The sequence below is a fragment of the Corticium candelabrum genome, chromosome 22, assembly GCF_963422355.1.
Source record: "Corticium candelabrum chromosome 22, ooCorCand1.1, whole genome shotgun sequence".
Taxonomy (NCBI): Eukaryota; Metazoa; Porifera; class Homoscleromorpha; order Homosclerophorida; family Plakinidae; genus Corticium; species Corticium candelabrum.
This window is the reverse complement of record NC_085106.1, coordinates 4,361,676-4,386,307: the sequence shown is the minus strand read 5'-3', so window position 1 is coordinate 4,386,307 and position 24,632 is coordinate 4,361,676. Positions and strand designations below refer to the sequence as shown.

At 40.2% G+C, this 24,632-nt stretch overlaps 4 protein-coding genes and 1 long non-coding RNA gene across 11 annotated transcripts; 2 read left to right on the top strand and 3 right to left on the bottom strand.

The window, feature by feature from the left end:
- Window positions 1-3,381: 3,381 nt before the first annotated feature.
- LOC134197396 (CMP-N-acetylneuraminate-beta-galactosamide-alpha-2,3-sialyltransferase 1-like) lies at window positions 3,382-10,768 on the bottom strand. 4 transcript variants are annotated; one of them, XM_062666714.1, is made up of 4 exons: window positions 5,626-5,974; window positions 4,826-4,930; window positions 3,764-4,370; window positions 3,382-3,700 (listed from the first exon to the last, which is right to left on the bottom strand). In XM_062666714.1, exons 1-4 carry the CDS (start codon window positions 5,739-5,741, stop codon window positions 3,506-3,508), a joined length of 1,023 nt encoding a protein of 340 aa, XP_062522698.1. In that variant the 5' UTR covers window positions 5,742-5,974; the 3' UTR covers window positions 3,382-3,505. The 4 variants fall into 4 exon arrangements, with proteins under 4 accessions (XP_062522698.1, XP_062522699.1, XP_062522697.1 ...); XM_062666715.1 differs by lacking the exon at window positions 5,626-5,974 and adding an exon at window positions 10,647-10,768 and having other exon boundaries at window positions 3,382-4,370; XM_062666713.1 differs by having other exon boundaries at window positions 3,382-4,370; window positions 5,626-5,970.
- Window positions 8,112-10,620, bottom strand: LOC134197397 (uncharacterized). Its single transcript, XM_062666717.1, has one exon. The coding sequence runs from the start codon at window positions 10,059-10,061 to the stop codon at window positions 8,982-8,984; it is 1,080 nt and encodes a 359-aa protein (XP_062522701.1). The 5' UTR covers window positions 10,062-10,620; the 3' UTR covers window positions 8,112-8,981.
- A 14-nt stretch (window positions 10,769-10,782) lies between the features above and the next one.
- On the top strand, window positions 10,783-12,615 carry LOC134197765 (uncharacterized). The gene is made up of 5 exons (XM_062667115.1): window positions 10,783-11,225; window positions 11,290-11,504; window positions 11,580-11,765; window positions 11,915-11,967; window positions 12,223-12,615. The coding sequence occupies exons 1-5, from the start codon at window positions 11,182-11,184 to the stop codon at window positions 12,613-12,615; spliced, it is 891 nt and encodes a 296-aa protein (XP_062523099.1). The 5' UTR covers window positions 10,783-11,181.
- A 641-nt stretch (window positions 12,616-13,256) lies between these two features.
- LOC134197398 (uncharacterized) lies at window positions 13,257-18,582 on the bottom strand. 3 transcript variants are annotated; one of them, XR_009972644.1, is made up of 10 exons: window positions 18,441-18,582; window positions 17,657-17,830; window positions 15,482-15,617; window positions 14,612-14,801; window positions 14,391-14,536; window positions 14,251-14,330; window positions 14,033-14,130; window positions 13,648-13,786; window positions 13,474-13,586; window positions 13,257-13,402 (listed from the first exon to the last, which is right to left on the bottom strand). It is a non-coding gene; the product is annotated as an uncharacterized LOC134197398 (long non-coding RNA). The 3 variants fall into 3 exon arrangements; XR_009972642.1 differs by having other exon boundaries at window positions 14,033-14,330; XR_009972643.1 differs by lacking the exon at window positions 15,482-15,617 and having other exon boundaries at window positions 14,033-14,330.
- A 211-nt stretch (window positions 18,583-18,793) lies between these two features.
- Window positions 18,794-23,811, top strand: LOC134197395 (N-acetylglucosamine-6-sulfatase-like). Of its 2 annotated transcripts, none has more exons than XM_062666711.1 (12): window positions 18,794-18,930; window positions 19,018-19,077; window positions 19,135-19,395; window positions 19,456-19,554; window positions 20,073-20,234; window positions 22,491-22,573; window positions 22,644-22,762; window positions 22,824-22,927; window positions 22,984-23,091; window positions 23,152-23,250; window positions 23,415-23,525; window positions 23,583-23,811. In XM_062666711.1, exons 1-12 carry the CDS (start codon window positions 18,799-18,801, stop codon window positions 23,721-23,723), a joined length of 1,479 nt encoding a protein of 492 aa, XP_062522695.1. In that variant the 5' UTR covers window positions 18,794-18,798; the 3' UTR covers window positions 23,724-23,811. The 2 variants fall into 2 exon arrangements, with proteins under 2 accessions (XP_062522695.1, XP_062522694.1); XM_062666710.1 differs by having other exon boundaries at window positions 22,644-22,767; window positions 22,829-22,927.
- Window positions 23,812-24,632: the final 821 nt, after the last annotated feature.

The window sequence follows — 24,632 nt, the reverse complement described above, 5'->3', positions numbered from 1 at the left end:
CTACTAACAGACAAAACCGGCAAATCCCAAGCAATTACATCAGCATCTACATTAATCTACTTGTATCATGCGAGCATTAAATTTCAACAAATTAACAGACAATTGTTGCATTAAATTAGAATACGCTTGTGTAAAAGGAATACTAGTCGCAGTCACTACTTTAGACGCAATAGTTTTAATAGTATCCAGACTAGCAGAAGTTCAACAACCATACGTTTCCAATGCTAGTGGGAAGAACAAGGCACCACTGTCAGCGACTGCTTCTTCGTACTTGCGATCTTTTTCAAGTTCATCTGCTGCTGCAGCTGAACCAGCAGAATTTGCACTGTTGGCAACAAATTTCAATTGGACTGTGTTACGAATGGTAAGGTCAAAATAGCAGGACGTCCAAACAGAAAGTTGGGATGGTAAACATCACCAGGGCGATTGTTATTCTGTGACGTAAATCTCTGTTCAGTAAGGTCCCTTTGTCATCTATCAACAGTGCATTATATATGGTGTCCCTTAAAGGATCGTGGCATTTGATCTCAACGAATTCTTACGACAGCCGAGAAGATGATCACCAAATTTGTCAATCAATTGACCACATGGGCAGCGTACAGCGTTTGAATGAGACGGAAAAAGAGAAATACCCAGCCGAAGTCGTAGAGCAAAAGTGAACTCATGCCTGGACATAGCGAGCCCGAGATTTGGGTTGGGTATGGCTGTGAGCCATGCTCCTGCATGTGGTTCAGATATTGCGTTTAGTCTAGCTTGGTCACGAGTGGTTGAAGACTGTTTCAATGAATCAAACTTCCGTGTATCCACTTGGTTTTGCAATAAACGTTGAGATACCGAGTCAATATTAGTGTCTGATGTAAGACTCCCGAATTCCTGAAGAAAGGCTGCTTTGGAACTCGTCTCGCAATCCAAAAGAACTACCGAAGATTCTTTAGTAGCAGAAGTAGAAAGGAGGCGTTTGACTAGATCTCGGCTAGAATTGCAACTACCAATAAATGCAAGAGGAGAGACACTTTGTGCTTCACGTAATCCCAGACCTCCCAGAGTGATTGGCAGGGATGCTTGACACCACGTTTCATCTGAAAGCGACGAGTGAGACAAAATTTCTAGTGAATGTCGCAAGCATTGATCGAAAGATAGCGTTTCTGCGTTGCTTTTCTTGGGGGAACAGTGCGAAGAAGATGGTTGATCTTAGGAAGAGATAAACAACTGCGCAGAAGTTGAAATTCAATCTGAGGATTATCAATATCTATGAGATGGTTTTGAGCTTTCGTTACGGTGCTAATGTGATTTGCAAAACTGCATCATAATACTGTTCAGATCCATAAATGGGTGAGTCCCATAAATTTGCACCACCTTCTTCTTGCATAACACGTTGGACTTGTGAAGGAATCTCTGGAAAATTTTGGTCACCGCTGGGCCAAAAAACTTCACACTTGTTCAAGTTCAGGTGTAAGCCCTCACACTTGTTCAAGTTCAGGTGTAAGCCATACTTTGCGCCTGTTGATTGTAACGAATCAAGCAGTGAAGCAATCGATGATCTTGTGCCAAGAAATGCTCCATCGTCCAAATACCAAATTTGTAAGCACAGATCAGAAATTGGGTTGCCAATCTCGTCTAGGAGTTCTAAAACCACTAGGTTGAATAGCAGTGGACCCAATGGATCACCTTGTTGAACACCAGATTTGGAAAGAATACGGTGGGTCAAAGCGCAATTCTCCAGCGCAATGATAAGACTAAGAAACCCAAGGATATATATCAGGCAATTCTTTATGTAGACGATTAAGAAAAGATAGTGTGTTGCATTCATTGAACGCGTTCTTCATGTCAACTTTTAAACAGCAGAGATCTTTCCCTGAAGAATGGCAACTAATGAACGATCTTACCGTGTGGACAGCAGCTTCCAAACCGCCTTTTACTGCTACTCCTATTTGACCATATGGTAGTAATAGTACTTCAAGACGAGGTTTAGTGGCAGCACAGCACAAACGACTTGCAAGACGACGAATTGTTTCACCAACTGCAATGGATCTGTACCCACCAATCTTCTTTTTCGGAGCTGTAAGAGGGACACCTACTAGCCAAGGAGCAATACATGTAGGTAATTTCCCGGCAAGCAGATTATTCATGAAAACGGTGAGATTGTCAAGGCAGGATTGAGCTGCTGGGGCTATGGTACCACAAATTGCATCCGACAGATGTTGCGCGCTCAACTGTGAACCACCAGGACTTGACCCTTTTGGAAATGCGTGAAGACTTGATAAAACATCTTTATTCTCTACCACTAACGAAGGTGGTGTACAATAAGATAGCCATATATATATATATATATATATATATATATATATATATATATATATATATATATACTAAAATCCATGGCCCGTCCTTCGTACGGGCAAGATACTGTAGTGTAAAGATAGGTCTTTGGACACGTCACGTGCATCTTTGTTGCGAGGTCCCGGATATGCTGAATGAATTCGAATCTTGTTCTTCGCGCTTGTTTCGATAGAAATCGACACACTCCCCGTGTAGCGCTTGCTGCAGAAAACGTGTAGGTTGGATTCGGTGCAAATGCGATCAGAATTTGGAGAGAAACGCAAGCGATAGAAGAGTAGGTTTCGTCGGCGAGATATTCGATTGCTCGAAGCTTTGCGAAGGACGGCGATGCATAGGATCTACACGGGACTGGTGCGGGCGTGTGTTCGAATGAACTGCAATGTGTAGCATTTGCGTCGTCGAGAAATTTTACGCGTGGGTCGATCCCTCGAGAGGGGACCCGGTGCATTATTTTTTATTTTTTACGCAAACCTTCCTCTGTGCGTGCCGAGTGTGCGTGCCGATTTCGGTTGCGAACGGACAAAAGACGTGGCCGCCAAACGCGAACATGCACACACACACACACACACACACACACACACACACACACACACAGACAGACAGACAGACAGACAGACAGACAGACAATTTGAGCTTTATATATAGAGATATATATATATTATATATATATATATATATATATATATATATATATATATATATATATATATATATATATCGTATTTCCGTGCATACAACGGTAGGGCTCTTATCAGAACATTTCGGTACTATTTGTGCAGTGTGGTTAGGGAATAGAGTTAAAGCCATGGAATTTGCTGGAGGATTGAAGACAAAGGACGACATCACGGATGGCCATATTTCTGATTCTGATTTGGTTGTTTTCTCCACAGATAAATGGTCAGTGGGAATTAACTGACGTAATGCATCAGTTATGCATCGGTTATTACACACGTTGCAGAAATTCATCAATTGTAGCTATGTCAACCTCATTTGCATTTCTAACTTCGCACTGCCAACAGAAGTGCACAAGAAGCCCGTATAGTTTTTAGTTTTACATATCTGTTCTGTAGACATAGAGTTTATTTCTCATCACAATTTGAATTCTGAAATATACAGATACGTTGCCCCAGCTATAAACGTACATTTACTAGTATTTGTTTAACATTTATGTAAATACCCGTAATTTGCCAAAGGGCGGATAGAAATCGGACAATGCCGTATTTGGCCAATGTCTCATGAGCTCCAATTCAACATTAGGTTTGTGAGCCTGTCGAAACCTTGTACTGTCTGTGCTTTTCTCGTAGTAATGAACCGGCTCTTCTTTATCTCCACTCAGTCCAAACCCATACGCATCAACGTGCTTGCACATCATCATTGTAAAAATAACCGACCGAAAACCTGATGATGGCATTGTCTTTCTTACCTGACGCGCCTTCATTGTGGGAGGACGGTGGGCTACGGTATAGTTGTAAATTAGCGCTCCTGCGAACCCCATAATGTAATTTGAAATAGTATACAATGGCAATTCCCTGTTAGCTTCGCATTTTTCGAAAGAAACACCTCTACGCCTATTCTTATACGGGAGAGGAAAAACCATCAGCTTGGCTTCAGGGTGACTTTCGTTGAAACATCTGTCTACTTTGTCTCCGAAAAAAAAGATGTCGGAAGGTCGAGATCCCACGTGTTTTTCGTATCCCTTTATTGGCGGGTAGTTGATTCTGGCGACAATTTCGTGATCATCGATGTGACGTCCATATTCAGTTTTCAGCAAACGACCCGATGAGCCAACGATCGCGCAACTGTTCCAATGTCTCTGAAGGATAGGATGACGAAAGTGTGTTTCATTGACAGCAATCACATTGCCAAGCCCTTTACCGCGGGCCTCGTGTTTGGACTGGCAGGAAAACAGAGGGTACTTTGTATCACAACCGACAGAAATCCATAGAGAACGGTTGGGAGGTGGGGATGATTGAAGGCCTCGTATCCACTTGTGAGTACTTTGAAGAACATGTCTTGGCAGTCTGAGAATTCTAGACGGTACAATAGCAGCGATTAGGGTAAATTAACGAAGTGATCTAGCTGCACCATTCTGTAACGATTTATGATAATTACAACAGTTTGCGTCAAGTACATTCAGCTCATTGAATTGCTTGTCACCGTTATTTTTATCATTTCCATTTACAGTTTTAAAATTTTAACGCATGCACTGCATGTCTAGATTTTCAATTTCTTGTAACGTGCCCTAGGGGTGTCGTTGTTATGCCAACTTTATAAGAAACAGTTATGTAATTTATAGTAAACTAACTATATAACATCTTATATTATTTTTTTCTGTCCAAATAATTACCAACCATGATGAGTTGTAATGTTACCATTGTCTTATACATATATGTCTATATATATATATATATATATATATATATATATATATATATATATATTCATATATATATATATATATTCAAGTTAGTATCACTCCTCTTACGGCTTTCGATCGTTTACATTGCTGAACAGTATCAGGAGAAAAGGAAAACACAAAAGCACGATCAAAACGAAGTTTCTGAAAGCCCGGGTTGTTTCAACGTGTTTCCTGCAAAGGAAGGTATAGTTGCATAAATGTGATAATTTGTCTTATTAACATGTACTCACACAAATACAAGCAACAACTATACCAATCATTGGACAACACACACATGGACAAAAAATGGACAAACGTTAAGCCCACACGTCATCCGTGAATGACGTCAACCTTAAGGTTAAGATGCGGAGATAGCTCCTCCTGCCTTTGGAGACAGAGCCTCCATGCGCTACGTGGAGGCTTAGGGCCAGCTCTACAATCCACCTGGAGCTTGGCCAGAGTCATCCAGGGGCACAGACTATGGCGCAGCTTTGGGACTGGACACCAAAGCCCACAAGTTCCTGTCTGCTGCATGATGTTACTGCCAAGCCAGCGGTCATGTCCACCCCAGTCAATGATCAGGTACTCATTTATACTCCTGAGTCGAAAGAAGCAATTGTGTGTAAGTTTCTTGCTTATGGAAATTATGCCATAGCTCGCCATCACTGTGACTTGAACCTGCAACCTTGCAAAATCCCGGGTGTTTTCATTCTCCAAATGCACTCTCTAACCAATTGAGCTACGGCACACACACACACACACACACACACACACACACACACACACACACACACACGTACGCACGCGCGCACAGGCAGGCTTTGATTAGAATCACTAATATGAACACTGAGCGATGGACCAAAGTACATGTCTAGGGCTAGCCTCACCCCAGACTCAGTGTGGATTGCAGCCCTGGATGCGCTTCCATCACCACTACGTCTGGTATGGTAACGCCTTTCTGGGCAGGAGTAAGTATGTAATCAAATTCTTCAGCGCGTGTCATACTAATGTTATTAGCTAGGAACTGAGCTTTCGATTGGACTTTGACGCGGTTCAAGCCTCTGTACTTGTCGATATTGCGATTTGAGGCCGCTGTCAAGAGTTAGCAAGAGATTGCAGTGATGAGGTAGAGAGCGTAGTGGTGAAATGGCAGATCAGAAATGGCACTTGCAGTGCATCATAGGCCTTTGAACGCGTACACAGGTTCTCAGTTGAAGCTGTAATGCGTCATATGCCTCTACTGCAATGCATTGGACTGCCGCCTACTTACTGCACGCTAATTAGTGAAGATCCCACGCGACAGTCGTTTCCTGTATATACTACGCCGACAAAGTACACTTGTAACCGACACTAACCATGTCCCTACTCTCTGTTCGCGTTCACTGTGAATCTGGAACTATATAATGAAGCACCTGTGTTTGTTTAGAAACGTTTAACTAATTGCCTGTGACCTCCTAAATGATTATGACATCAATAGCTTGTTTTTGCACGCAGTGCAGTAGTATTGTATTACAACAAGACAGAAGTTCAACAATTTACAGCTCAAAATACAGTCTTCTATCTTGTTTCTACACGTCATCACAATATTCAGTACTTGTTCCTGCAGGTCACTGAAGTTAAATCACTGAACCTCGCTCGCTCTCTGCCAGATATAAAACTACCCCTGCGAACTCACGCAAACCCCATTTCTTCAAGTGTTCATAGTGTTCCTTCATGTCTCACCACGGTAGACGTATTACATCCGCAGAGAAGTTTCTCATTGACAAGGTCAGACGGTTTATGGAGATGGAATGCAACTCCAAACAAAGAATAAGCCTCACAAAAGTTACTGACCGTCTTTCAATGGCAACTGGAATTAGTAAAACTCAGCTGTCCAAAATCAACTCAGAATCCAAGGCTACAGGCGGCAGCTTTAGAAGTCCCAAGAAGAGAAAGAGATATACAGTACCTCGCTTTGCAGTCAACGTGGATGATTTTGACAGAGGTGCTATTCGTCGTACTGTTCACAAAATGTACGAGCAAAAGGAGTATCCTACACTAGACAAGCTTCTTGCTAAAGTCAGAGCCAATGAAATATTCCCTGGTAGTATAAAAAAAACCCTGTTTCCTAGAATGTCATCCAGGTCATACTGTATTCCTACCTCACGAGTAGACTAAGGGACACCAGCACAAAAATATTTTCTTGAGGTGCTTCTACTTCTTCATTATCTTCCTTTGCCATTTTGCTAGATGTACACAAGAGAATCTCTTCAACTGCCTAGCACATGGTCATTTACTGCTTTAGTCTATTTACTAAATTTAGAAAGTGTTGGAGTGAATTATGCTCCACCAAAATCGACTAGTACAGTACTTGGTTTGCATGCTACCTAAGCACAGTGTGTAACAGTAGACAAGAATGTTTGCAGTTCAATTAAACTTTAGTGTTATGACTGTAATGTGTAATGTTGTCGCCCTGGCTTGTTACAATAACAGAGTGTTGTGTTCATATCTAGATTTTTTGTGTAGCTATTTAAGTTCTGTCTACATCTTCTTGTGGACATATAGGCGTAATGTTACAATACGTTACGTCTTGGTACAGTACCCAATGTATATATGTTTAGAAAGGCGAGGCGTGGCCATTACAGTTCTTTGTGCTCGCTTCCTGCCGGTGATACGTTGCGGTTTTTACTCCATGAAAGAAAAGATTGTAGGCAACGCGTCTGGCTTGAGACGTCTCACGGTGTTTGTTCTGGGTAGCTCAGCTTTTAGGTCACGTTTGAAACATTCTGGAGTAAGGTGCTCAGAACAAACGCGGCTGTACTTGGATAAGTCTGGACGTGTGGGTCTTTCAAACGCAACTTGACAAGCCATTGCTTCAAGAGATCTGGCTTCTTGAGTGGTAGAGTAGAGAAACTCACCTCTCGCTTGCTGTCGACATCTTTGTTACAGCAACCGAAGGCTATACAGTGTACCACCTGCACGTGTGCTGCAATGAACTCATGACGTCATCATTGAAAATGGCGGCGCACTACACAGTTACCTCCCCTACCTTACAAGCTTCTACTGGCAATCAGAGAAGGGTGAGCGCTGTAAATCATTGACACTCACACTGATAGATGGATCACTCACACTGGTAAGGTAATCCGGGGTAACTCCGACCACACTTTGACAGTTTCCCGGCTGTAGCCACGAAGAACTAGGCTCTGGATGTGAAACACTGTTATCGTGAAGAGCAACTTCTACTTATTGTTTTCTTGCGTTGCAATGGACTTACGGCTGCTAGTTACTATACAGTAGACTCGGGAAGTTACTCGCATGCATATCTCTGAATACCCAAGGGCGGGGCAACTCCAATCACTCCTCTGCGCGTCATTTCTGCTGCTGCAAGGTACGCGTTGGTTACATGATTATGATTTAATAGTTATACTGAACACTCTTAATCAGAAACTGAGCTAGTAGCTATGTGCAGGGTAACGTGTGGACGTGCTACGTACAGTGCATCTACTCGCGCTAGCCTTACTCTGATTGATTCTGATATATGTACATTTAGCTGCATTTGGAGCATGTCCAAGGGTCCTCGTCTTCTGGAAGCTCTGAAAGCCCAGCACAATCGTAGTGATACCACCGCCAACAGTGTTCACAACCCACCCAATCTTCTTGCTTTTCATTGCTGTCGTTGTCGAACAGTCCTCCGCATCCCTGGCACTTGTTTTCATCTCTTTCTTCTGTTACTGCAGTTTTTCGTTTGCCTTGGCGTGCAGGTTGCTTTCCTTTTTTGCTTTTGCCAGTCTTTGCTGTTTTCTTTCATCTTGTGCTTTTATTCTAGAGTAGGCCTCATGACTTGTTATGACTTCTCCATAGTATGCCAAGTCTACACGAGCAGATGGCTTTGGCCGTGGTGGTGGAATAGGCGTTCTTGTTTTCTGGAACAACTTGGAGAAGTGGTGTCTAAGCTGAAGTTTGATTGCAGGAGTGGTAGCTGCTGTCGGAGAACGAGGGCTCTTGCATGGTGTTCGTGTAGTAACAGCATCTGCTGGACTAATTTTTGCTTGAGGAATGGCTGTAGCTGATGGCTTTGGATATAAACCAGCTCCTCGAAATGTACCTTGAAATTGGTGTGGTTTCATGGATGTGTCTGTCAGCTGTTTTAGTAATTTGGGAAAAATTGTTTTACGGACACCTTGTCCCTTGTTCTTCGTTTGTAGTCGGTCAGAATTTTCTGCCAATTTTTCTTCATGGGAGCAAACACGCCTACATCCAGAGGTTATAATGCGTGCGTGGTATTTGGAGGCAGGGTTACGAGAATGATGTTGTATTTTCTTGCCACATTGATGACATCCAAGTTGATGTGTGAATAGTGTCCATCGAAAAACAAGATCACGCTGGGGCTAGTATCATCTGTGAAGTCTGAGTCATCACTACTGTCACTGACAAGACTTGGTTCTGTTGTCGTCAGTGTAGTAGATGGCTCTTCATTTTCTGCAATCAGTTTCATCTTCTTGAGCACTGGTATGAAGCCTTTTACAAACCAGCTGTAAAAGTTTTGTTTTTCCATCCACCCGCTGGCTGATACTCCATACATTGCTTCAGTAGGGCCACTAAGGGTCCTGGTATGATACATGTGCTGAGCTTTATATAGAACATAGGGAGGGATTTTGTCTCCATTGGCATTTCCACCCCAATGGACAGTAATGTGTTCACCTCCACTCCCTGCCATGGTCTCATATACATACTTAGCTCCTCTCCTAGTTAGGACCATTCTAGATGAGGAGGCTGTAGCAAAAGCGGTTTCATCACAGTTCCAAATTCTTTTGGACAGCTCTTTCTTACTCAGTTTAAACAACCCAGCCTTCCTGTAGATCTTCTTGACAAATTCCATCCAACCCTCAATTCTCTCTTTGGTCAATGCCTTAGCACGTTTCTTTGACAGATGTTGTGGTTTCCTTTGACTCAGTGCACTCTTCCATCGCTTAAAGAAGCCAACAAACCAGTCAGGACCAGGTAAATCATCAGGAAAAGGATTTTCTCTAGCATTTGCTCTAAGGTAATCTGAGATGACGTTGCTGAGACTTGATCTATCAAGGGGAAACCCCATCTCTTGCAGCACAATGCAACATTGCACTATTTCTCTCTCTTCCTGGTAAGTCAAGACTGTTGGCCGTCCACCGTATCGCGTTTTACTGACTCCCTTGTGATGATCGCGAAGGGTTGAGTAGGGAATGCCGTACACAGCTGCCGTCTTCCTTATGCTGTCCTGGTTTTCAGCAAGATCTTGCAGTGCCTTTCTCAGGGCTTCGTCAGAGAACTTGTTCTTAATTCCTTTAGGTTGATAATGTCGTACCATTATTGCAAAGTAAACGAATAAAGCAGATCAGAACGCAAGCGAAGTAAGTCTACGACTGTGACAATGTGATCGAATTTTGGACTCTAAAGGAAGGGCAACGGTGCGTTTCGTCTGCATCAACGTATTTAGTGGTAGAGTGGGTTGCACAAAATAGCATTTAGTCTTTTGGATTGTCTCTAACAAGAAAGTTTTTGGACCGCAAGTTCCGCTACCTAGGTCGTTCTCACAACAAACAAGCCGTTTGAGACACAACGGCAAGGACTTAGTGGTTATGTCACTGCCTGCTAAAACCACGAAGGGTCGTCTACTTACGTGCTGTAATGGGAAAGGCGTACGGTTTTCTCATCAACAACGCTGAGCGGTTTACTGTCACGTGATCGGAGTTACCCCGTGATCGGAGTTACCCCGTATTACCTTACCTTTCCTCTGAACCCTGACAGCTTCGGATATATCGAGAATGCACAACATAAACGTGTCTGAAAATCTACTGTTTGCCGTCAGTGGTTCCACTTTGTAGTAAAATAGTGACGCTAGAGCTGTTTTCCAGCAAACTTTCTAGCGAACTTCTACATCACTACGGCTTACCTCAAGATGATGCTTTCGACAGGAGAAGTGTTCATTGTCGGTCTTTCCCTATCCGAAGAGAAACGTTCAGAATGCCGTCTAGTCTAAGCTTCAGAAAACGTTACGTACCCAACATCCGGGCTACTACGGTTATTTTTGTCCTGGATTTGCGTGGCCGAGAGGGGTTATGCCGTGTGCAGTGCAGCCCGATGTAGAGTTACGTAGTGTAATCATTGATTTTGATGCTTCTAGTCGTTTTCCCCATAAGATAGAACGGCTTGCTGTCTCTTTGAAGTACACCACTCGATTCAGCCGACAACGTACTGCCAAATGGACGCTGCTCAGCTGGATGGCATCTACTCATTATTTTCTAGCTTGCAGTTTGACTGACACGATTTTGGTTTGGTTTAGAGAGAATTAGAATTTACTATCAAGAGGGAAAACCTTTGAAGGTGATTCTAGCGTATTTGGCTGCGAATCACGTTGTTCAGAGGTGACTAAGAACGCTTACTTATTTACTTGCAAACCTCTATTTGGCATTGCAATCTATGACGAGATGGAGGTTACATCTGATGACTCTTTTACAGTTTATGAGAGCTGGTTGGTACAGTACACCCAGTCTTCATAGACCAGTTACAATTAGATTATACACATTTGTTGATAGGACACACAATGACAGTGCTGTAGGAAAAGGTGAAGAGCCTGGACCAGCGTATGGGTCCCCTGGTGCAATCCAGTCCCATCACACAGCAACTGCGACCACATCTGTAGCAGTACAAACATCAATTCATTTGTCATACAAGTCTTTAGGAGTTCAGACTGATGAGCAGCAAGTGAATGCCACATCTGATGCTGACAGGAAGACAGAATCACCTTTAGGTAACTAGCATATTGACCATTGATTACTTGTACATGTTTGCTACATCGTGTTGTTAACTTTATCGTTTTGTACAGATAGTTTGTGTGTCAAGCTAGAAGTGCAGCCAAGTACCATTCAGATTGGAAAGCAGCCGGGTAAAGGAAATTTTGGCACAGTGTATGAAGCAAAGTGGAGTGGGTCCAGAGTTGCCATTAAAATAATTCAATTTGAGCAAGTAAAAATTTTCCCATTACACCTGAGAGAGAAATTTCAGTTTTATTGTTAGTGACCATATACGTTGCAAACATGCCTGTCAACAATATTGAATGGATGTTTATGTCGTCTAGACATCTTCGGCACCCGCACATTATCATGATCCTCGCATGGGCGAAAGAAGTGCCATCAACATTGTATATTGTCACGAACTTAGTTAACGGACCAAGTCTCTTTCGAGCTCTGTTTGCACAGACTTCAAACTTGCAGGTGAGATTGTTAATGAATTATTAAATAGTAACATGTACTATATTCATTGTGCACTGGAGGAATGCCCTTCTTTGTCCTTTACAGTTCTCTTTGACAAACAGAATGCAAATTGCTGCCCAAGTGACATCGGCTCTAGGATACACGCATAATGCAAAACCTAAGGTGCTCCATAGAGATTTGAAGACAGACAACATTTTAGTAAGAGTGATGTGAAATAATCAAATAGTGGGATATAACTTGCAACATCTGTTACAGATAGATGCCCATACTTATCATCCCTACTTAGCAGACTATGGGCTGGCTTGTACCAGAGAAATAACAAGCATGGGCACAGCAGCAGTGATGGGAACAGCAGCTTACTCTGCTCCAGAAGTCTTTGATTGCGACTATTCCACACAAACGGACATATGGGTGTTAGGGTGTGTGCTGTATGAACTCCTAACAGGATGTTTCATTTGGAATGAAATCAACAGAAAGCCAATGGCCATTCAATGGCATTTCTTTTATGCCAGAGGACCAGATATTTCTAGAGTTATGCCATCAGTTGCTAAAGATGTTGTTGCAAGTTGCTTGCAGATCAGTCCTGAAAAACGACCTTCTGCAGACTCTGTAGTCTCTAAGCTCACAGAAATTAACCTTCCAGAATAATGTACTTTCAGTCAGAAACTGTTTGTTCTTTGTTGAGTTGAGTTGAGTCTTCGTCTGAGAAGTAATTAGTTTTTCGAATTGCCATTGAGTAAGCTAAACTTAATCTTTTGCCACTTGGTAAAACATCTTTTCATTGTGTGCTGGAGGTACAATTAAAAATGCACTTTGTCTTGTGACATTTCTTGTTGACAAACAGATTGTATGTTGCTGCCCGCGTGATGTCACCTCTAAATTACATACAGAACAGCCTGAAATTCCCATGATGCAGCATTGCTCAATTAGAACTGTAAATTCACAGATATAATTCATACATATATATTAGATATAAACACTATTATCTATACCTGTGTCAGTTACCTCAGAACTCCATAGCAGCTACAAGGCACTAGTATGCTTTAACACAATCGCTTAGATTGACATCAATAACATTGATATCTATGTCAAGCATGTTCAGCAATGACTGTGCAGCTTCCACAAATTCCCGGCAGTAAAATGAAGGTTGAAAAGATGCGAATAGTTCATATATTTCATCATACAGTTGAGGATCAACAGCACACAAGTAATCCTCAGATCCTAAATACATAAACAATGTGAATAGTGACAAATCAACACAAAGGCATAATATAACAAACATGCCTGTAAGCTGAGGAAGAGCAAAAATATCTTCTGGTACTCCACCAGGACAGCTAGCTGTGTGTGTTTTTCACATGTGATGCGTATTCCACCAATGAGTAAAATAGTCTAACTCTGCCTCCATAGCTTGAGTGAATACAAACCAAAACATGTCCTACATACACCACACGAAAAGAATGTCTTTAGCAATTACTTGCCTACACACAGACCACTTACACCACTTACATTTTTGTGTTATCATTTGAGTATATCCAACCTTCTTCCGACAGTTGCTGAAACAATAGTATCCACTTGTCAGTCATTTGCGTTCGCAGCTGGGACCATAATCCTTCTATTCTCTTCATACACAGATATCAAACAGAAACATTAGCAGTTATTCTAAACACTTGCTCCAAATACTGTGTTTGTAGTAGATTTCCATAACGAAAGCTTCTGTCAGCAGGGAAAGCATTAGTACCATAGAAGCGAAAAGTAATTTGTGCAGTAGCTAGATGACAATTCTCAGTGCCATGATCAGATCTAAGCACTCTAGGGCATCCTATCCAGAAAAATGAAACATTACAACAACTAGTTTGCATTATTCCTATGCAAATCATAAAATGTTAGTATATATAAAACACCTCAAACATGTTCAAAGAAAATAAACAGATGTAAGTAACCAAATACAAAACAATGCTACTATGTTAATAAATTTATTAAGCATAAGAAATACTAGTAACAGTGTTGTGCTACAGAAACGTTCCAGTAAGAAAGTATTCACACAATAAAAATGTAAGTGACATACCTCCAATATCTCTAACAACATCAAGATAATATTTAGCAACAACACTTGGATCCTTGTTTGTGGGAAAAATCTTCATCCACAAGATCTTTCTGGAATACCTACATTATATTCAACAGGATTTGTACAGAACAAAATAAGCACACACAAAATTAATGTCAGTCCAAAGTCAGTATGTGACCTAATTGATGACACAGCAAAACAAAATTAAGACAGCATACCCATCAATACAACCGTGTATGTAAATTCCAAAAGAACTAAACTTGTCATAGCCATCTGTATGCCAAACATAATTTGGACCCTAACATGCACAGAAATTCAATTACTGATATATCATGTGTCATATTCTCAAATATAGTACCTTGTTTACATAAACTCTGCGCTTCAGTCGTCGACCTTTCCTAGATTTTGCTCCTTCCGGATCCATAATTGATAGTAATGTCATTACGATATCCCTGTTTACACACTCTGCAATCAACAATTGTATTCCTACATACCCGCTTATTCCTGTTCCAAAGGCAAAAACAAGTTTCTAAATTTTCCTGTTTCTATGTATGTCTACAACAAAACACGTTGACTAACCTAATATTCAATGACTGAAATGTCGAGGTGCAATTTATTCAGCTCAATGAGATACAAATGCAAACTTTAGTGTAACTAATCATACAACTAATAACTTTACCAACCGTCGTACTGCTAGCCCATGACGATCATTTAATCTCTTCCAGAGAGACCGATAACCAGCACCTCTCCCACACCGCTAAATTTCTATCTATATAAGACACAAGCACACAAACACTATTTACACTAATCCCTGAGTGGCGTCACACACACACACACACACACACACACACACACACACACACACACACACACACACACACACACACACACATGTACTGTATATATGCATAAAATAAAACATTAAAAAATGTCTATAAGTATGAATGCATGGATATTGCTGTTCCAACATCAAAACAAGCTTCCTCAGTATCCTCAACTTCTGAAATTGTTGAAGAAAGTTCTGTAGCCATTGGTAATGTTGAAAAAGATTTGCCACTTTTGCCCCCTAATTAACTAAATTAATATAATTAACTTTCTTAAACATAAACATAGCTTAAATATAAGCACCAAATTATAATTAATGGCATTAATTAATACAATTTAAACCTACAAAAGTGTGTGGCTACGCCACTGTTGAATCATGATTACATTGAAAATAGTAGCAGTGCTTGGTTACTTACCCCAACCCTGCTTAAATAGTAACTCATATATCGAATCACTTTGAAAAAATAGCAACCCATGAGTGTGGTACAGTACTGTAGAAATATTTCTTTCCTGCTACTAAAAACAGGAAATCACGTGACTGCTATTGTTGCTGTCCGTAAATTTGTTAGTATTGTACACTACAGTAGCATTTGTAGCTGTAAACACGTACGCAAGATACAGTACCTGCATTGCTTGCAAGATGTCAGGCAGTACTAGCAGATCCCAGCTACCGTTTCTTCTTCGAAGTGGCTAGAGAGCCGGTACCGGTCCCGCAAGCGAAGAACTTGGTAATTTGCACGTGACCCATACTCCCGGATTCCTGCTAACGTGCGTACTGAGTTCATTGTCACATTATCGTATTATGTTATGGATGCTGTGATGGAGTGTACGTGCACGCGTTCTTGACCTAGCACCTAGTTTTGAAGTGTTCATTGCGTGACTACCGAAGCCGAGTCTCACGTAATTTGGATACAAAGAACAAGTTTTGGAATGTATTTCACATGGTGCGACAGAGTTGGAAGCTGTGTTGTATGACTGTGATTGTAGTAATAAATCTACTAATTAATCAATTAATTAATTAGTGACTGTGTTGACTGTCTAAGCTAAATATATTGGCTTTATTAGCTAGTTAATAATTGATTGCTATGTAGTTGTTGAACTTTACTTTAGAGATTTGTAGTTAGTTAGGTATCCTATATGCATGTGCTGTATAACCGGTTATTTCTCCGATCATGATATTCCTGCGAATTCTGCGAAGAAATCAGATTCATGGAGTGCACAAATAAAATTTGCAAATATTTATGTTTATCTTCGAGTCCCAGGAGTCATGTTGCGACACATGTACATGCATCTGTACATATGTGTACCAGTAACTGTCTTCCTGGTTGGAATGCAGAAATTTAATTCGCAGCTAAAACTTTTGTCTAGATTCTCAAATTGCAGTAATAACCGGTTATATGACATATAGTTAGGTAGGTAGGTAGGCAGGTGCATACATAGGTAGGTAGATTATCATTTTAGTTTTTATGTCATCTGCTCTGCCAGATCTTGCTCTTAATATATAGTCAAACAACACTGCATAGCTTGCACATAATACACACACGTGTCTAATTTACATAGCAACGGTTGCCTCTACAACCAGTTTATCTTATTTGCTAGTCTTGTGACAGCTTCGGCAAAACCACCACTTTGATTTGGGTCTTTCTTTAAGTTAATGACTCTTAGTTAAGTTGATGGTCTCAGTCATTGTGTTGTGACACTTATAGGTGTATAAATTGGATATGCATTTTGCCAACTGGCATTATATTTCAAACTAGGCATTGGTTGTTATATGGTTGGTGACATGAATGACAGTAACTGAGTTATATAATTAGTATACTGTGTGTGTGTGTGTGTGTGTGTGTGTGTGTGTGTGTGTGTGTGTGTGTGTGTGTGTGTGTGTGTGTGTGTGTGTGTGTGTGTGTGTGTGTGTGTGTGTGTGTGTGTGTGTGTGTGTGTGTGTGTGTGTGTGTGTGTGTGTGTGTGTGTGTGTGTGTGTGTGTGTGTGTGTGTGTGTGTGTGTGTGTGTGTGTGTGTGTGTGTGTGTGTGTGTGTAATGGTGTAAGGAAGTTGAAATAGAGTATTTGTACAGGGGAGAAGTCTAACAGAAGGCCTATCAGACAGGTGCCAACTGGTTCTTCTAAAGGCAGGAAAATCTTAGAGACTTGGCCAAAGTCAGGGGTAACGGCATACGTAATACTTAAATGTTACATGGAACTTAAATGCTGTTAGAATGGCTTTCATTGGCAGCTTAATTTTTTTGTACAGTCTGAATTGCCTTTAGAATTCTCATGATATATGTTTGTCATGATATATATCATTGGCTGAGTGGCAGTGTTCATTGTATATCTATTGTTGTACTTTGTTCCTTGAGATTGGCATTCTTTTCTGTTTGTGCCAAAATTGCTTACGTGTATATAATAGGCAATGGCTGCAGTTTCTCTCCTTTTTAGAGCACTAAAATAGATGTATAATGATTTGTATGTACTTCACACTTTAAAGCAAATGTATACGTATGGATGTATCACATTGGAAATCTTTGGCAAACTTGTCTGTTAAATTGGTTGTCGTAACTCTCTGTAAGTTATGTTTATAAACATTGAACAGTTAGTTCTAGTTTGTAACTTGTCATAACTGTTTTGCAGTCTTTGGGTCAAGAGTCCTACTAAACTATAAATTGTGCATTTATGTATGTATTGGTAGTAATTTTATTGTGAGATTGACAAATGGTATCCTGCTTATTTGATGCACGTATGATTGGACCGTACATGCACTAGAAATTAGAATTTGAGTTTTAATTAAGAAAGGCTTGTTTTGTACCTTGTCTTGTACCATGTGGACGTTGCAGGCTGCTTTTGCCTTTTTGAAGGAATCTGTGTCCTCAGAAACATGTGCAGTGTCTTTGTGAACCTGTTTGGACTCTAGTCTCTGTTTCTTTTGTCTTGGTTCACCAATAGAGTCTTCTTTCTCCTTACTAATGTTGTCACGGTTTGGCTGGAAAACAGCATCTCAAGTCATACATCCATTTCTGGCTTGTGTTGCCACAACACTTAACTCAAATTAATTAACATAATTTGATTTAAACCAATGTTAGCTCTAAGTATAGATTACCTCAATAATAGCTGTGTGACAACCAGCAGTGTTATCAATATGTTGTCATCATCATCATCATATTCTATGCATTAGTAATTAGTATGTTGTTTACATTAAATGATCCGATTAGTAATGATTATTAGAGTACATTATTTTGTGTACGTGTTTATCCAACTAGATAATGCCTAGTAAAGATTGTGTACACACACATATCATATGCTGTTATTTTAATCGTATACTACCCTATTAGAGTGTTTACCTGTTAATAAATCTTTTTAGTAACTTAGTAGTTGTGAAATAGAATTAAATTACCCGAGTACTTTGCACTTTTCTGCATATTATTTAATTAATTGCACACAGGAAATAAATTTGCAATAAATAGTACATGATTTGATGTATGCAGTGCATGCAACAGTGTCAATATTGACGCATAAATCGCACCCGAAAAAAGATTTTATGAAAAATTAAAATTTGCTTAACTGCGAAGAATAGTAATTATAAATGACTTTACCTGTCGTCTAATTTATTGAAGTTGATTTGTGCCGAGAAAACCACGTTCAGCAGACCACAAAAACTGAGGCCCCTTTCAATAAACGGCGCAGGTTACTGCTCCAAAGGTGCGCAAAAAGACAGCACTTCGTTTATGTCAAAATCGCGGTTGCAAGATGTCCATTGACTAGATGTCCATTGACTGCCGAGCCTCGTACTACCAGACCACTGCAAACCGCGAGGAAGTGCATACGGGAACAGCTAAAGCCACACCCAACGGGGCTCAAAAAATAATTCGCTCGTTACATGTCTAGCCACAGATATATGTATTTGAGATCCGGGACCCTAACCCGAACACAGGTGACGATATCCGCTCGGTCATGAACTCGACGAAACACCTACTGTCAGTCATCATCTTTATCATTGCGCTGCTCATTTGCCAGTGCGTTTCAGGACAGTCGAACGTTGTCGTCATACTAGCGGATGATTTAGATTTGGAACTAGATGGAACAGTAAGCGACCGCTCGTGCATGCACAGGAGACTGCCATGTGTTGTGTAGGTGTCTACGGCGACGTAATATGCATTAATTTTGTTCCAGAGTCCGCTTTCGAAAACACGCCAACTCATAGCGAAGGAAGGAGCAGTCTTCAAAAATATGGTTCGATTTTTTGTATGGTAGATGGGCCGGACTCTGTGAAGTCATATGTTTTGTCAGTATGTCACTGATGCTCACAACTGCCCGAGTCGTGCTAGCTTGTTGAGCGGTATGTATGCTCACAATCACGGTGTCATCAACAACAGCGTGTCCGGCGGTTGCTCTAGTCAGCAATGGAGGGAGAAGTGGGAAAGGTTGACTATTGCTAATTTACTTCCGGAATACAAAACATTCTTTTCTGGGGTGTATCTCGATGAGTATGGTAAGAATGAAGGGGGTGGAACGTATATACCAGAAGGCTGGAAACATTGGAAAGCATTGGTTAGTGATACTTTTTCAGTTATAAACCAATTTTGAATTGTGGAATTGTTTTGAATGCAGGTCGGCGGGTCAGCATATTACAATTATACCCTAGTAGATAACGGAACTCCTGTTTTTCATTATGATGAATATTCGGTGGATTATTTCACTGATGTTGTGGCAAGTCGACTAGCTATTGATCTGTGGCCACATAAAATTTGATTATTATATTCTCATTCTCCTGGTGTTCATTCTGTTGTCGGTGTGGTGGATGGCAATTTAATTTTTATTATATATTTATTATGTATTTATTATCTATCAAGTGAGCAGTATATTATTGGGGTTACAGAACGCATCAGGCACTGCAGCAGAGTTGTTGGAATGTTTGGAGGCGTATTGGCTGTACGAGTCTACGAGTGTCAGTTGTTCAGGAACAATGCATGCGAACCAGTTCTTCAAATTTAACAGTCCGAATTTGTTTCGACGACAACAGACACCATTGCTGCTCAAGTACATTGCAAGTATCATACATGAACAACACATGCTAGCCTTAAAATTCTAGACCGACCGTATATGGAGACAGAACAAGTAAATTGTATTGGTATGGGTCCTAGAGTGGGGATGAGAATCTAATAATTGACTTTATGCAGCCAAAACGTGTACTTTCAAAATTTAATTTTGTTTTTATTAATTAACAGAAAAATGAGTCGGTTGAATTTATTAAAGAAGTATCTGCACCGTTCTTTATGCTCATTGCTCCACCAGCTTGTGGTGCTCCGTTTGTATCTGCTCCTCAATATCAATCACATTTTGAAAAGGCTAAAGCTCCGAGAACAAAGAGCTACAATGTACCAGGAAAGGTAATCTAGAATTTTTACAACACATTTTCAATTTTGAACCTTGAATGATATGTACTTGTATTGCAATTATGGCTTGTACTATTCAGCCGTTTCTAGTTAAGCCCTGAGGTAATGAATAATCAAACAAGTATGGTAACAACAAATATTAATGTAAATGACTTTTGTGGGTAAACCTCTCTTTTTGACGTCTCATTAGCTGATAAGAATTCTGTCTTTAATGTATAAGTTTTTTTCCTAGAAAAGTATTTTGGTGTGTATCTGTACTGAATAAAGTACGGTACTAGTGCACCACTTATTTTAAAACATTGGGCCTAGAAGCTGTTTCGTCATGTGTTTACTTATTAACTAGACTCATATCAAGAGACTAACTATAAGAGGGCGACTACACTATTTTTAGAAGAAATGTAGGCTGCCTGTGGCGTGCAATAACTATGCCTATCTCTAATAAAACACGTCCATTTGCTAGCTATAGTTACACCTACTTTCGGTAAACTGTCTTGTATATCTTCATGGTCACAGTTAAAAACTACTGAATGATAATGATGATGTAACATTAGGTGTGATCTAAATGTATCAAGCTTGCCTTGTCACTGGTCTTCCTAAAGTGATACCTAATACATTTTGATAATATTTACAGGAGAATGTGTATCATACACACACACACACACACACACACACACACACACACACACACACACACACACACACACACACACACACACACACACACACACACACACACACACACACACACACACACACCACCGTTGGTAGTTTATAGTAGTAACTGAAGGGAGAACTGGTAGTCTATCAAGATACATTTACGTATCCTAATAACATTCCATTTCTTTCCAAAATATTTTTGAAACTTTCTAAAGACTTGACAGTGACCACATTGTTTTCTCTTTTAATTTATTGTCTGTTTTGTAGGAAAAGGTTTGGGCTTGTTGTGTTATTAGTGTACTTACTGTAAGGTGGCATTGTGCGGCAGAATTCGATGCTAATAAGGACATTGCCAACACCACATAATCTCTTCACATACTTCCTTTCATACAGTTATGTTTTTACATTTTAATGAAAAATTGAGGGCTAGGTTCTGTAGTAAACATTTCGTTCAACAGTTCCATATGAATTAATCTATGTGACGTTGTTCATTGGCATAGTAATACTATTCGTTGCATTTATGTGGTATTGCAGTGCTTTAAAGTAATGTTCAGGTATTCACGACACCAAACAGAAACACATTATCACATGATTCATAGTGTATGATAGTAGCAGTTGAAAGTTGTTAGAACTGATGTGAATGTTGTGTGGTACAACATGCTAATTCTAATCTACATAGGTAGTGGAAGAATTTGGGCAGTACATGGCATACTCAGGCTTCGTAGATTAGGGGAGCACAAGTAAACAGGCAACATTTTAAAATCGTTGGAAAGTTAATGTCCAAGCATGTCTATGTCTGCAAAAGTATCACCTGCTTCCCGCATCATCTATATCTTTCTTTCTAACAGTTCGATTTGGAGGGCTAATTTTTTATTGTTACGCACAATCAGCTGTGACTAGATCTTGTGTCCATCTCGTGCTACAGCTATTTGCTGTGCTATTTGCAGAAGCTGCAGCTGTTCGGTTTTAACGTGTTGTTAAAAATGAATAATGCATGCATCTGGGCAGGACTGTCTTTGTTGGTACATGTATAAATAATTATTATCTAAATTTCCAATAGGTAATCTAAAACTATTAGATTGTGAGAAATGAAAGGTTAGACTTTTTAGGTCACTTACTGGATATGACAACTCGCTAGATATTTTTAAGAAAGCAAAACACTAAAAGTCAAAGGCTAAGATGTTGGGGACTTGTCCTCCTAGGACTCCGATAGCTACACCACTGATTTTGGCAATGTGTAGTTTAGGAAGGTTAGCTTGACGTGCATTTACAGCAACAAGTCTTAGACTCTATCCACTCTGCAGTAGCACTAAGATGACTAATAGTCACATATACAAATAATATAATGACATTGCTAGTGCATTGTTTCTTTTCCTTTCATGCATACACATTTGAAGTCACACAGATATCACAAAGGCTTAATGATCAAAGGCGTTAGAATGTTAATCGATCCTAATTTCTAATTGTTAGCGATAGTGTAATGCTGACTGGTGTATGAATTTTCAATACTGGATTAAAGGGTTTTATCTATTGTTGTCTGATTTTTAGTTAAGTTTGTAGCGAATGGTGTTTATTTAACGGTCTGGTTTGCAGGACAAACACTGGCTAGTTGCAAACGTTGTTCATCCCATGTCGAACGAATCGGTTTATCTTACCGATTCTATTCTACGGAAAAGGTGTACGCAAGTGCTTCAGATGTTATTGGCGATTATATTGATTTTTCAACGGTTTCAATGGCTTTGTTAGATGGAGGACATTACTGTCTCTCGACGACCTCGTAGAGGCCGTCGTGCACGAGTTGTCAGCACAATCTCTTTTGGACAATACGTATATCTTTTTTACTTCGGATTCGGGATATCATCTTGGTCAAGTGATTAATCGAAATCGCTCAAAAACGAGATTTTATAATTTTGGTTTATTGTGCAGGCCAGTTTGGTCTGCCTAATGGCAATCGTCAACTTTACGAGTTTGACACTCACGTTCCACTTTTCGTGCGAGGCCCTACTATTACCGCAGGGACGACAATAGCAGTGTGTTTTGCATTTATTTTTATATCTTCTATGTATCGAGTTTGTTTATGTGGCAGAAGCCAGTGCTCACTATCGACCTAGCACCAACAATTGTTGCTCTAGCTAATGGCATTTTGCCATCAAATATGGATGGAAAACCGTTTCTGAGCAAGTCTAGTGACCATGTAGGTTTCATCCATTGTCGGTTAGTGGTTTTGGTAGTCTGGAAATGTTTGTTTTTGTAGAAGGTTGTCAAGACGAGGGAAAAGTTTTTGATCCTGCATCATGGGGAAGGTCATCGTTATAGGATAAATAACTGTAAACAGTCTACAATGAATCAGACGGTAAGTTTTTCACATTGTGTGTGTGTGTGTGTGTGTGTGTGTGTGTGTGTGTGTGTGTGCGTGTGTGTGTGCGTGTGTGTGTGTGTGTGTGTGTGTGTGTCGATGTGTGTCTGTGTGTCTGTGTGTAAGCATATGGCAATTAAATATGCTTTTCTGTGTGCTAGTGTTGCTTGCCTTCATGTGTGTGTGAAGACTCATTCAACAATAGTTACTCATGCGTGCGATCAATTTCCTCCTCTCTCAATACCGTCTACTGCGAGTTCTCAGACAATGTGGTCTGTTCACAATCGAGTTGATCACTCATTATTGTGTTTACACTAGTCTATGTGTAGGCATTTGTTGAGTTATACGATTTGTCAAAAGATCCATTTCAGTTGAAAAACATTGCCAGCTCAGCTAATTCCACAGAGCTGTTGAAGTACCACAACTGGTTGATAGAATTGGCTATGTGTAAGGGTACCACTTGCCTGTAGCATGTTTATGAAAATTGGTCATATAGAGATGTGCTATTATATAGAGTTGTTGAGTCTTGTAGATAAAATAGATCAGTGATGGTATGTAGATGTATGTTGGCACAGAGTCGGATAAGGAGAATTTGTTTAAGCCATTGTTGTTTTACACCGAAACTGGGCATGACAGCAAGAGTATCTGGTGCAAGACTAATTGTTTCTGCTCTGTTTGGTGCTGTGGGTGCCATTGGATTTCTGATCAACCATGCAGCAATGTCGCAGACACGGTGACGAGTATCAACAGTTAATTATAGACTACCTTTACTGCCATAAGGGCCGGGCCACAGTGTATATGACACACTTAAGCGCACAGTATGAGGGGCACAAGTTTGCTTACAAAGCTGTGGCACTGAGCAATAATGAGGCCGAGTATGTATTGATTACTTGTCATACACATATGCAAGCAGCATGCATGTAGGACAGCAAAGTAAAACAGAAAGCTAACAATGACTCTAGAATGTCACGTCTATGTCTTAATTAAGTATCTCTCCCAGGGCAAACTTCTTGGTCAATTTCTTGAAGCAAGAAATTGTCCATTTTTGTGATTTCCTGTAATTTCTTGAGATATATTGTTTCATTATTTTGCTTCATAATTGTAACTGTTTTGGGTATTTGCTCCCAGATGGTAATATTTACCTTTTTCACAGTAGCAGTGTACCTGTATTACTAAATATCAGACTTTTTTTATAAGTTTGAAAATGGCAGCCCCATATGTAGCCAAACAACTTCTTGTAAGATCTTGTTTGCATATATATACTGAAAGTGGCCATTTTGAAACTTGTAAATATGTTCTCAAAATGTCTAGTATAAGTACACTCGCACTGTGGAAATTATAATTTGAGAGTATAGTTAAGCAAATTATACCCAAGAAGC

Coding starts and splice junctions, on each gene's coding strand:
- LOC134197396 (XM_062666713.1), bottom strand. CDS start 5,741: ATGACACGCGCTGAAGAATTTGATTACATACTTACTCCTGCCCAGAAA. Junction 4,931..5,625: donor CAATCCACACTGAGTCTGGG/GTGAGGCTAGCC, acceptor CTTCCTTTGCAG/GAAACACGTTGAAACAACCC. Junction 4,371..4,825: donor AATGTAAACGATCGAAAGCC/GTAAGAGGAGTG, acceptor TGTACCGTCTAG/AATTCTCAGACTGCCAAGAC.
- LOC134197397 (XM_062666717.1), bottom strand. CDS start 10,061: ATGGTACGACATTATCAACCTAAAGGAATTAAGAACAAGTTCTCTGAC.
- LOC134197765 (XM_062667115.1), top strand. CDS start 11,182: ATGGAGGTTACATCTGATGACTCTTTTACAGTTTATGAGAGCTG. Junction 11,505..11,579: donor GAAGACAGAATCACCTTTAG/GTAACTAGCATA, acceptor CGTTTTGTACAG/ATAGTTTGTGTGTCAAGCTA. Junction 11,968..12,222: donor CACAGACTTCAAACTTGCAG/GTGAGATTGTTA, acceptor CATCTGTTACAG/ATAGATGCCCATACTTATCA.
- LOC134197395 (XM_062666711.1), top strand. CDS start 18,799: ATGAACTCGACGAAACACCTACTGTCAGTCATCATCTTTATCATTGCG. Junction 18,931..19,017: donor ATTTGGAACTAGATGGAACA/GTAAGCGACCGC, acceptor ATTTTGTTCCAG/AGTCCGCTTTCGAAAACACG. Junction 22,928..22,983: donor CCGCAGGGACGACAATAGCA/GTGTGTTTTGCA, acceptor TTTATGTGGCAG/AAGCCAGTGCTCACTATCGA.